Source organism: Petaurus breviceps, unplaced genomic scaffold (genome assembly GCF_028583685.1).
Source record: "Petaurus breviceps papuanus isolate PSGF00001 unplaced genomic scaffold, PetGlider_PUasm1.0 90845, whole genome shotgun sequence".
In the NCBI taxonomy this organism is placed as follows: Eukaryota; Metazoa; Chordata; class Mammalia; order Diprotodontia; family Petauridae; genus Petaurus; species Petaurus breviceps.
Window position 1 is genome coordinate 15255594 of NW_027187359.1, and position 13502 is coordinate 15269095.

The following is a 13502-nucleotide window of genomic DNA, read 5'->3' on the forward strand; positions in this document are numbered from 1 at the left end:
ATTCATTTGAATTCTGAACTTTCCATTAAACTTATCAGCTAATTAGAATGGAGTGTTTAGTCTTCCTTTTATGTAAGAACAGCAATATTTAATGAGCTGTAATAATCAGGTCAAGCACATTACTTTAGGGTAGGGATAGTAGAGTGAGTCCAGATCACACCATTTTTGTGTGCTGAATTGCCTTTTGAACTCCTATATGATTTATCTTTGTCTGCCATTCACTAAGCATGTGGTACTTTGTATTATTGTTTACCATACATATATAAATGCTTTCATGGGCATGTACAAGTATAGATTCATATGTCCAGCCCCTTCAAAAAAAAACCACAAACATCTAGATTATAAATTTCTTCAAGGCAGGGAGTTTATATTTAGCCTTTTATCCCAGTACCTAGCATAATGTCCTATACTTTGGCTTGTGCTCAGAAAATATTTATAGATGATGATAATAATGATGTCATCAGAAAGTTGGGAAAAGTTATTAGATGTAATGGACTGAGCCTGACTCAGGAAAGTCTCCTAGTAATTTATGTCTGGTATTGGAGTGAAATGAAACATTCCTAGGTCATTCAACAGTGAGCCAAAGGAGGTTTACTTAGTCATTTCATAGAAAGGATATGAAAAAGAATACAGCACTCATTTTAATTAGACATGGCCCCCTTACCTCCATATGCAAACTTAACTGGTCACACGGGACAGGTTACTATGACTCATCTACCAAGTCTGAAGGGCCCAGACTCCTCAAGGGATGATGTTTTCTGCCCTTAGGTGAACAGGAGCCAAGTCAATCTGGACTGAGACTATTGGGCAGATGAGTCAACAGCTAGGTGGCTTGCCTTAGTCCCCTGGGCCAATCAAGTTTTGGGGATGGCTCCTTTGTCTTTTATGTAGAGGACTAGCTTAACCTTTATGCTGGGGGGAGGGCAGTGGGCTGAGACTTGCCATATTACATTTGGTAATTGCATTTGAGGGCTGCTATTTCACACACACACACACACACACACACACACACACACACACACACACACATATATATATATATATATATATATATGTATGTATTTCCTAGGAATTGTTTCTTTAGAAATAGCTGATACACTTAAAAAAAAAGTCTTTGGTGCAAACTTCACAAATAATATGTAAATTACAATGCCTTTAAAAGGAGCTTCTTTCATCTCAATTAAATATCAGTCCCTTTAATGATCTCATTGAGGGTAGGGACTTTCTTGCTTTTAGATTCCTTGTACCTTAGTACAATGCCTGGTAAATAAATAGTCTTCACTTAATAAATCCTTGCTGATTGAGTTGTGAGAGCTTCTTTCATTCATGATATATGATGGGGATATTCTCAAGCTTGAAAAGGTGGGGATAGGGACTGGACCTGTCATTACACTGGCATAAAGAACTCCCTGGTGAATTAAACAACTCCTTCTGTCCACACAGATTGATGCCTTCTCTGTAACTTGCAGTTTAAAGGAATCCTGAAATTTGTAGATTGTGCTTAGTATATATTCAAATGAAATCCTAAAGGAACCAGACAATCAGTATTGGAAGGTCCAATCCCTACCCAAACAAGAATCCTTGCTACAAAATACTTGACAAGTGGTCATCCACTTTTTTCCTCAAGACCTCTAGCAATCCCATTCCAATTTTGGAGAGCTCTTATTGTTAGAAAGTTTTTCTTATGTCAGGTCTAAATTTAGTTCTTTGCATCATTCTGTCAGTCAACACATATTTATTAAGTGCTTACCCTGTACCAAGCATTATGGACCTAGTACTTCCCACTGGGGCCAATCATAATGTCTAATCTCTACTATTTTTCAGTCATTTGAATAGTTTAAGACAGCTAACAGTTACTAAGTCTTCTCTTCTCTTAGAAGCTCTCCCTCTGTTCACTCCCACTCCATTTCCTTTACCTGATTATCAGATAGTCTTGCTTATCTGTCTCTGGACACTCTACTGTTTGACAATATCCATACTAAAATGTAGTGCCCCAAATTAAACATAATTCTCAAGATATAGTCATACCAGTGACTTATTGCCTTTCCCAGTACTGGACACCATACCTTTTTTAATGTACCCCCAGATTACATTAGCTTCCTTGGATGCCATATCACATTATTGGACTTTTAGCCACCTGAAATCCACAGGTCTTTTTTTTTTTAAACATTCTCTACCATCTAGCTATGACTCTCCTGTTTTGTACATATGATGCTGATTTTTCTGGATTCAAGTATAAGTATATAATTTTATATATATATATATATATATATCATTTACCTTTATTGAATTAATAGTAAATTCAGCCCAGTATTGTTTCTAAGTCCTGAATCTGTCATCTGCAGTAATAGTTTTCCTTCTCAGCTTTGTGACATCTGCAAATCTGATAAGCATGCCATCAATACCGTTATTGAAGTCATTGATAACAATATTAAAATAGCTCAGTAAAGTTAAAAATTTCAACAGAGCTGTTTCTGCCCTTCCCCAAAATACTCTTCTTTAGGTGGGTATTTCAAATTGGTGTAATTTAGTGTCCCAGCAATACTAACACTATAGAAATAGTATTTCAGAAAAGATTGTGGCCAAGTTACCAGGCTCCTACGGTTTTTGACATTTTACAGATCTTTTCAAGGAAGTAGACTTACATGTGTGTGGGTTTGTGTGTGGGTGTGTGTATGTCTTTGTAATTCAGTATTTCTAGACTTGTTTTCATAAAGATGATAACTGCAGTATTTGGAAAAAAACATGGTGGGACTAAAATACCCGCTGTTCCCTGTGGTTTTTAAATTGTTATGTCTGTGATAAGAGGAGACATCTTCTTTCGAGAGGAAAAAGGACAGTCATGCCAAGAGTTCCTTTTATAATTGTGAACAAAATACACTGCTTATAATATTTTATGAGTTACTTCTTATTCTCTTAAATTGCTTCCCAATTAAAGACATTAAAATATAGAGGGAGACTACACAGAGAAATGTCAGTCATTTAGACCCACCTTGTATTGAATTTCTTGATTCAGTCTGTGGGCCATTTGTATTATTTAGGCACGTTATATTGTTTTCCATAGGGAAAAAGTTGATCAGTCATCTCGCATTTATAAAATGGCTGCTGTGTGCCCAGCACTGTGAAGAAAGCTAAGGATACAAAGAAAGGAAAAAAAAAGAGAATAGAGAAATAAAATTCCTGCTCTCAAGAAACTCACAGAGCAAATAAAGGAGACAACATGTAAACAATTATGTACAAACAACATAGACAACAGATTGGGGAAGTCTCAGAGGGAAGGCACTAAAATTAAGGAGCACTGGTAGAAGGTGGCACTTTAGCTAAGACATGGCAGGAGCCAGAGATGCCCAGAGGCAGAGATGAGAAGAGAAAGCATTCCAGGCATGGGGCATAGCCAGTGAAAACACTTTGAGTCAGGAGATAGATTGTCTGGTGCAACGAACCTCAGAGAGGCCAGTGTCACAGGGTATGTGGAGGGGAGTAAGGTGGAAGAAGACTGGAAAGGTAGGAAGGAGCCAGGTTACAAAGGGTTTTAAAAGCCAAATAGAGTGGAAACCAGGTTATGTCAGCTTTGTTCATTTCACATCATAGTATTGTCACAAAATTGGCATAGTCAGTAAATGAGAACAAGGACCCGAATTTTTCTCCCATCTTTAACCTGAAGTTATAGAAGCTGTAGAATTCCAGGACAAGAAGACACCCTATCTGAAAAATAGGGAAACTGGAGACCTAGAGTGGATCAGTGATCTGCCCAGGGTTACATAGCAAGTTCTTTGCTGACCCTGCTCTTTCCTCGGTGCAGTCAATTATCTTTATCTACCTTGTGAGCTGAGAACCCAAAGAGGTAACTTCTCATGAAGCAGATTATAGAAAGGTTGGTATATCCAAAGGTATTTTCCATGAAGATTTCTATCAGAAATGGCCATTTGTTCTTTGGATGGTTAAAATCTAAGTAAAATAAGGAGCCCTTACATGGTTACAAGGTTGCATATTCTCCTTCTGTAAGAGCAGGCACTGTAGATTGTTTGTTGCCTTTCCATGTATCCATACTGCGTAGCGTAGTGCTGGTAAACATTAAGTGCTTAATAAGTGTTTGTAGACTCACCAGCTGTTGGGAATCTTCCACCTCTACTCGATTTTTTTTTAATCTTGTGTTTTGATTTTACTGTGATTCCATATGGAGTCTAGAGAGAGAGCTTTGCAATAGTGGGTAGAATGTGAATCTGAAGATAGGAAGACCTAGGTTTGAATTTCACCTCAGGTACTTAGTGGTTGTGTGAACTCTATAACCAAGTAAATTCACTTCTCTATAAGTGAATTCCCTGCCCTTAAAATGGGGGTTATAATAACTGTGATATTGATAAAGCCTATTTATCATTAATAATAATAATGAGTCTCTAAAATGCAGAGTTCCAAAATAACTTCTAAAGTTGCCTGAAAGTTTGGAAAGATCTTCATTCAGTTTATGTGGGTTTACTCTTTATTGAAAGTCTGTTGGGGATTCCTTCATTGCTGTTTAGGGATCAATAACTCTTTAGATTCCTTCTCAAGCATTCTGATTCATACTTGTTTAGTAGCTGCCCAGACAATGTGTTATTCTGTTTCTTCCCTTCTCTTTCCTTCCCCCCTAAGCCTTAATTCTCTTTTACAGACATCGGTCATGGCTAAGCACAGTGCTCGAATTGGAGGTGATAATTACCCTCAGAAATTGATCCCTATTCTTTAGATGTTTTTAAACTTGGCAATACAAATATTTTTCTGACTCCCTGCTCAGGGGAAAAAAAAGACAAGAAAAGAAAATCATAGGTTTAGTAGAAATCTATATTGAGGAGCTAGCTGGAAGGCATCTTCATATAGAATTAAAATTTAAGTTAGAGTGAAGATTTTATATTATTGTCCCCAAGGGATGGTTTTGGTTTGAAGAGGAATTCACTGAAAGAAAATTGGGTCTCGTTTTATCTTGTTTAGTTCCAGAGAATGTTTGCACTTTATTCCATTCATATCTTAGTTCCAATTTTCTTTAGCACTGATGGACTTTCATAATCTTGATTACATCTACCTTTTTTTTTTTTTAACCTCTATCTACTTACAAAGTCTGGGTTAGGAATGCTCAACCTTCTTATAGTAATTCACTTCTTTTTTTTTTTTTTTTGAAATTAAAGTAAACGTTTTCTCTTGCTCCTACCTCATTCATTCTGACTTTGAGGGAAAAATATAAAACTAAACCAAACCCTTGTAACAAGTCTGCTTCTCAAGAAAAACAAATTCCCACACTGATCATGTTTAAAAATATCTTTCTCCTTCTATACTCTTAGTCTATTTATGATTTCTCTGTCAGGAGATGGGTAGCATCTTTCTTCATTGATTCTCTGGAATCATGGTTGGTCATCACTTTGATCAGAGTTCTCAGGTCTATCAATGTTGTGATTCACTTCTTTTAAACCATTCATTAAGCGCTTTACTTTCTCTGTGCTAGGTATGGGAATACAAAGACTGAAAACAAGAAGTCTACCTTCAAGAAACTTATGTTCCACTGGGGAATATAACACATAAACAGAATGGTCAATTTAAGGGAGTTTGAGAAGGGAGGGAGCTTTAACAAAGGGAGACCAGGAAGGACCTGTAGGGATAGGGCCTGAAATGAGCCTTGAAGGAAAGTAAGCCAATTTGACTGACATAAAGTGCATGAAGGAGAATAATGAAATGGGTCAGGAAAGGCAGGTTGGAGCCAGATTGTGGAGGGCTTTAAAAGCTAAGCTGAGGAATTTTCATTTTATTCTAGGGAGTTTATATGGTAGTTTAGTATTTTATAAGTAAGCATTTTGTACCTACTGTGTGTACAGCCCAGTGCTACACCATTAGGGATATGAAGGTGAATAAGACAAAGTTCGTGTCCTCTGTGAGTTGAAAATCTGGCAGATGAAAGAGTATACTGATATACAGGTAATAGGAGAGACAGAGAATTGATACTGGGAGAAATCTGAACAGAGAGGTTACTTCTGGGTAGGAGAACCAGGAAGGGCTTCATGAAGTACATAGCATTTGAGCAGGGTCTTGAAGGATAGATGGAATTTCAAAAGATAGTATTAGAGATTACTAGGAAGTAGTGTGTGTCTAGGGACCTCCCAAAGATGAGAGATTACTAGGAATTGGAAAGAGTGGACTAACTCATGGGAGCAATGAGTCAGTCAGTTTGAAGATTACAGAAAACCTTAAATTTGAAGCTAAGGAGTTTGAACTTTATGTAATTGACAGTGGGGAACCATTGATAATTTTTTTTTAAAACAATTGGGGTTAAGTAACTTGCTCAAGGTTACATGGCCAGTTATTTCTGGGTGTGGTGCTAAGTATCTGAGCCCGGATTTGATCTGCAGGTCATCCCGACACTGGAGGGGGTGATCTTACTCGCTGAGCCACCTGGCCGCTCCTAAGCAATTGGGGTTAAGTAACTTGCTCAAGGTTACACAGCCAGGTGTTTCTGGGTGGGTAATAAGTGTCTGAGCCTAGATTTGATCCCCACGTCATCCTGACACTGGAGCCGGTGCTCTTACTCGCTGTGCTACCTGGCTGCCCCCCATTGATAATTTTTGAAGAGGGCAGTGACATGAAAGTCATATCCATACTATGACTGTGTTGGGTAAGAAGGATTCAAGAGACAAGTTAGGGAAACAAGTTAGGAAGCTACTGTGATATTCAGGTGAGATGTCATTTTGGCCCATATTTTAGTACTATGATGGTAGTAGAGGGAAGGGAAATGGGGAAATGGATTTAAAAGATGGTTATGTTGTGTGTGTGCTGCAGAGCAGGCAAAATTAACTGTCATATCCTCCTTCCTATGTATGCACTATTGGAATTTGAAATGACAAGGTACAGAGAGCCACCATGCCCTCTGGCTTCATAAGCAGTGAGGCACAAGGCTAGTGTGTGCTTATGGTGGGAAAGTATCTCTACTACAAATCTGGGCTTCACTAACTTGGTCAGCAAGTGATGGGGCCTGCCATTCTTACTACTTTTCTATAGGGATCCACTCAAGGGCTTCTGAGTGATTGTAATGGGGGGGCCCGCTGACTTGTGATCAATATTTAAGTCAGTAGGCTGAGCAAGTCTCAAAACTGGAGGAAGTTAAGTAGGTCACAATTTCACATAAACTGGGGATGATTTCATCTTATGTTGAAAACATCTGTGCTGTGCCTTGGCATATTCTTAATACAGAAAAACAAGATAGACATCAAAACACTGACTTCCCCCCCCCCCCAATCTTATTTAATCAGTGACTGAGCACAAGAAGGCATTATTCTATATTTCTTTAATACATGAAAAGCAATTGCAAGGATCTTTTCCTTTCCCACTCCAGACTGCCAATGGGCAGGCCAGTGACTAGACCTCTGGACACTGAGAACCATGGACTTTTCCCTTCCCCTACCCAGCCCACTCTCAGTTGATTGGCTGACTCTTTCCCCCATGCCCAAATTCCAGTGCTCACCTCTGCTAGAGGCATCCCTGAGCTCACTTCCTTCTGACCTTGCCATTTTTCCTGCTAAGTACTTCCTGACCTTTCCATCTGCCATGAGCTTAACCCTCATTTGTGTATTGTCTTTGAGAGGAGAGACTGTCTCACTTTTTTTTTTTTTGCCTTTTGGAGGGCAGTTGGGGTTAAGTAACTTGCCCAAGGTTACATGGCTAGTTTTTTTGTGTGGTTGTTAAGTGTCTGAGGCCAGAACTGAACTCGGGTCCTCCTGACTCCGGGGTCGGCGCTTTGCTCACGGCGCCACCTAGCTGCCCCTGAGACTGTCTCACTTCTTTACTTGTATCCTCAAGCACAGTGCTTGGGCCATAGGAAGTACTTAATAAATGTTTATGCATCCCATTTTAAGGGCAAGTTAAACAATATAATTTGTAATGGGAAACACATACCTGAGAAATCAAGATTCTTGGGTTCTAGCCTTGGCTTTGCTAGACACTTGGCTGTGTGACCTCAGACAGGCCTCTAGATCTCTGTAAACCTCATTTTCTTCATCCTCAGAATAGGTGCAAAATCTACCCCTAGGGTAGGGTTGTGACGATATGTAAAGCATCCTGACGATGTTAACATGGTATATAATTGTTAGCTGTTATTTTTTCCCCCATTGCTAATACCTTCCTTAATTTCTGTTAAACCATATATTCTAATTCACAGAGGATTCCCTCTTAAGAGTAATTCTGTACTTAGGACTGATATATAGCTAGACATTTCAACTGAAGATCAAAAGCCCTTTCCAGTGATTTGTCCTTAAGTATTCTGCTGTACAGCATAAAGTAGCTTTTCCAGCTTTTCATAGCCACCGACTATAATGGAACTGAAAGAATATTTCCAGTGGTTTTAGGCTTCTTTATGATCATTGAGGCAAATTTCCCCTAGTGTTTGTTCTCCTCCATGCCACCTAAGAAGGAGAACAAAAGAACCATGCAAGGTATCTCTACCTTGAAATCACCAAAGCCCCAGTGGCACACCCCACCTTTTTCATCATGGTGATCAGGAGTAAACTTCTGCCTTTAAAGAGAAAAACAGCTTCCTTTCCAAAGGACATGTCGGTAATATCAACTGTGTAGGTGTTCAGATTTAAATATAATGATTTCCTAGTAATAGCTATAACTTTTACAAGTTTTAAAAAATTTTATTTTCCCGATAGAACTTATATTGCTCTTATCGTAAGCCACTTAAAATATAAACATGGTTTTCTGAACACATTTAAAGTAGTTTTATTATAACTAGAAGATCTTTAAACCAAATTGAACCAAGTCTGTAGTGAATTCCATTAACTTGCTGAAACTGAAATGACCTCACTTTTTTCAAATGAGAAATACTTTAACTAAATTAAAAACTAGGGGTCCAGTTTGAACTAGAACTGAATTTATTTTATTTTTTTCCTTTAAAAAAGACATTTAACAAAAATAGTTATTATATTATATATGTGTGTATATATACACACATATGTGTATATATATAAATATATATACGTATTATGTAAAAACGCAACCCATACTTTCCGGCAGTTTCATTGTTGGTTTTTTATAGACAGCTAGGTAGTGCAGTGGATAGAGCACAGGACCTAGAGTCAGAAAGACGAGTTGAAATCTAGCCATCCACACTAAATGTGTGACTCTGGATGAGTCACTTCACCTTGTTTGGCTCAGTTTCCTCAGATGTAAAAAGGGGATAATAATAGCACTGTCTCCCAGGATTATTGTGAGGATCAAGTGAAATTGTAGTTGTAAAGTCCTTATTAGCACAGTGTAGGCACTTGATAAATATTTGTTTCTTTCCTTTGGCCAAAAGTGCATAGTAGGCCACTTTGTTTCTGCTTTATAAGCTTTACATTATTTTGTATGTCTTAATGAAATTCTTTATATATTTCATATTCATCCTTTTGAATGGAAAAAAGCTATTTCATTTCAATTATGTATAGTGTTTTTTTTCTACCAATCCTCAGTCTTTGCACAAAGAGCTTTTTTTGTTTTCAATTTTGTTGTTGTTTTTACATTTCTTTTAATGTCCTATTATATCCTATGATAGGATATAATGTCCTGTATATCCTAATAGAGGATATAATGTCAAATTATAAAGAACTGTCTCTAGTAGTGTCCTTCACAGGTCTCTGCTGAACCTACTGTCCTGTCAGCTTTTGGGTGTGCCTAATTATTTAGAATTTTTCCTTACATCAAGCCTAAATTGTTTCTCTTCAGTTCCTACTCATTATACCTAAATAGTTTGTAGGAATTTTCCAAAATTTTTGTTTTATTAATGACTTAATAAAGCTATAGAGATCATAATTATTACATTTTCAACTGAAAGAGATTTGAGAGAGATAGCCAGTGAACTAAATGGCAGAATCAGGATTTAAAATGATCTTGACAGACTAGAACATGAAACTGAATTTAAGGTGATGAAATTTAATAGGAATAAATGTCAAATTTTTCAATTGAGGTAAAAAAAACAACTCCGCTCTACCAAGAACAATGTAGGGGAAACACAACTCTTAGCAGTCCTTCTGTAAAAGATCTAAGGTTTTAATGAGCTGTATATTCAGTTTGGCTTAACAGAGCTATGTAGCTGCATTAAGCTACATTAAGAGGATAAGGCTGTACAGGACTTGGGATGCAATAATTCCTTGGTATTATAATAACCACATTGCGTTACTGACAAAATTTTAGGAAGGAAATTGATGAGCTGGAGATCATGCTATGTATGGGTCATTTGGAACAACTAGGGATGTTTCTCATCAAGAAGAGAAGATTTGGAGGGTCAGGTGGAACTGAGGGCCATGATAACCATCTTCAAGTATTTGAAGGGTGGTACTATAGATGAGAGGTTAGGCTTGTTCTTTTGAACCCAAGACAGCAGAACTAGGTAGGTGCAAAGAGTAGAAATTGAAGAGAAGCAAATTTAGGCTTGATATAAGGAAAACTTCCAAACAGTTAGACATCTAAAAGCTGAGGGGGTGGAGGGTCATTTTAGAATATAGTAGGTTTTCCTTCAGTGAAATTTTTATTTTTGCTTTTTTTTTGGAGGGGAAAGGTTTAAGTGACTTGCCCAAGGTCACACAGCTAGTTTTTGTGTTGAGTGTCTGCGGCTGGATTTGAACTCAGGTCCTCCTGAATCCAGGGCCAGCGCTCTACTCAGTATGCCACCTAGCTGCCCCCAGTGGAATTCTTGAAGCAAAAAATGGTTGACTATTAGACCAGGTGCCCTTCAAAGTCCTTTCTAACTTTTGAGACTCTGACATAAAATAGCCATGAATTATTTTAAAAAGTGATTTGATAGTGACTTCTGAATTATAAACTTATTTACTATACAACCTTCCAGTAGTTATAAAACTACTACTACTACTACTACTGCCATCCTGGATTTCAGGTTACTGTCATAGAGTGGTAGATATCTCTGTATATTTGAGTGTGCCCAGTGAATTTCAAACTCATCTACAAATGATTTTTGAAATATGCAGTGTTTTAGCTCATATGAGCTTTTATCAAGACTTGTCAGTAAATCTAACATAATCCTAACTTACTGAATTCATTATTTATATACAGTTTTGACTCATTTTATTATACTTGAATCTATAAATCTTTATTATGTAAAATTAGCTTTTCTTTTTAAATATGTAGGGCGATACAAGAGCTCTAATGGCTTAAAACTGCTCCAAGGCCTTTGGAATACCTTATATGTTGAACTTAACATGCAGCTTTCAAAATTGTCTTATGTGACTGAGTCCTTATGGGATTTTTGCTATTCTCTTTTGTGCATTTAAAAAATACTTCAGTTTCCCTCTTTTTCATTTCTTTATCTTTCTTTTCTTTTTGGCTACCCTGTCACTATCCCCCTTTTTCTTCTGCCCTCCAACTGAAAACCAAAACCAAAATAAATCAAAGCAGAAACAAGCTATTGTAACAAATATGCTTACAAAAAAAAATCTTAGTTTCCTACATGTCTAAAAATATATATCTTATTCAGAAGCTTGAATTTTATACTCATTTTAACTAACAGCATATATAATATCACATAGGTATATATGTTCTTATGTTTATGTGTATCCCCTTCTTTATTTCACCTTCCACAGAATCAAAGCTTTTCGAACACTGCAGGAAGCTCTTAAATGTAATTATGAACATTGGCAGATCTGGGAAAACTATATTCTCACCAGCACTGATGTTGGTGAATTTTCAGAAGCCATTAAAGCTTATCATCGACTCATGGATTTACGAGATAAATACAAAGATGTTCAGGTAAGAGAGAGATTGTCTCACTCAATTCTGCAGGTGAAGTTGATCCTTAAATATACAATATAATGTAATATAATAATGCATAATAATATAATAACAATATAATACCTAACATAATGGAATGGGATGTAACATAATATACTGTAGTTAACAAACTGTAATGTAATAATAAAAAATTCTTTCAAATTTGATTGAAATGAAACTTGGTATATTTTACAAGGGAAAAGTAAAAAAATAATTCTTCCTGAGGAAATATCCTCCAAATTAGGAAGCTTGGTTCTCTTTTCCCTAGAACTATAATGCCAGATATTTTAAGGTAATAATAAATCTGGGATTTTATCTCTATTTTGAATAAGCCTCTGAATCAGTGGCTTGAAAATTGATATACATTCCGTCATGGTACAGAACCTACACAAATGGTATTCCTGTTGCTATTACATTGGAGATCTCTAATTGTACTCTGGGAGGGGAATCTGTAATTGAGCAAAAAGAATGCTGAACTGGAAGTCAGGAGAACAGGGCACTAATCCAGGCTCTCTGGAAGTTTCTCACTATGTGGCCATAGATAAGTCATTTCTTCATCACTCTAACCCTTAGTTTCTAATCTGTAAAATCAGGATAATAACATTTGCACTGCTTACTGTGGGACAGCTAGGTGGTACAGTGGATAGAATACTGGGCTTGCAGTCAGGAAGACTCATCTTCCTGAGTTCAAATCTGGCCTCAGACACTTACCAGCTATGTGACCACGGGCAAGTTACTTAACCCCGTTTGTCTCAGTGTTATCTGTAAAATGACCTGGAGAAGGAAACAGCAAACTATTTCTGTATCTTTGCCAAGAAACCCTGAAATGGGGTCATGAAGAGTCAGACATGACTGAACAATAGCATTGCTTACCTTCCAGGTTTGTTGTGAGAAAAACCTTAAACAAATGTAAAATGTTTTTGTGAGTTATTGTCATAACCAAACCGAGTCATAGAATGATAGAACTCAGTGACCTGAGAGATGATGATGTCGAATTCCTTCATTTTACACTGAGGAAACTGAAATCCAGTGATGAAGTGATTTGGCTAAGGTCACATAGCTAGTAAGTGACAGAGCCAAGGCTAGAGATCGCAGTTCCTGATTTATATTCCATTGCTGCAAAAATATATATTTTTTAATTGTACGCCTAGCCAGTTGAATAGTATTTGGATTACCCTTTGAAATTTTCCTCCCTTTGTATGCCTATCTCCATTGGTAGAGGGGGTCTCCTGAGAGTTTTTATACCAATGAAATCATAGGTCAGGTCCAAACAAAAGCACCATCTGGGAACATCATCTACAATTTGAGTTGGTTGCTTTGTTAGGTTATATATACTAATTGAAAAGCTCTGTCTAATATGGATACCTCAATAGGCTAACAGTTAATAATTCAATCACTTATTTAGGAAAACATTTCTTTTTGTTAATCAACATTGTATTGAAGAATTTTTTACTTATAACGAATTAGTCAATTATGTATATTTGAGAAAGGATAAACTAAAAAAATTGAAAAGGCACATGAATTTAAAAAAAAAGCCTCTACATTGTTATCTGTGATAATATCTCTGTTCCTAAATCACTTATGTGTACTTATGTCATTACTAAAGTTGAGTTTAACTTGACTTGTCTCACAACCATGATTGTGACTACTCACAGTTTGTCCTTTAAGGCTAGTAGCTTTAGCTGTAATAGATGGAACTGCTTTGGCTTTTAGAAGTTTCA

The 13502-nt window shown here is 36.9% G+C and overlaps 1 protein-coding gene across 3 annotated transcripts in view; it reads left to right on the forward strand.

The window, feature by feature from the left end:
- The window catches only part of TTC27 (tetratricopeptide repeat domain 27), a 250727-nt gene that overhangs the window by 206464 nt on the left and 30761 nt on the right, over nt 1-13502 (forward strand). For all 3 annotated transcript variants that reach the window (XM_069072168.1, XM_069072169.1, XM_069072167.1), the window contains one exon: nt 11595-11760. In XM_069072168.1, coding sequence (XP_068928269.1) covers nt 11595-11760 — 166 coding nt within the window. The remainder of the gene's footprint in view (nt 1-11594; nt 11761-13502) is intronic.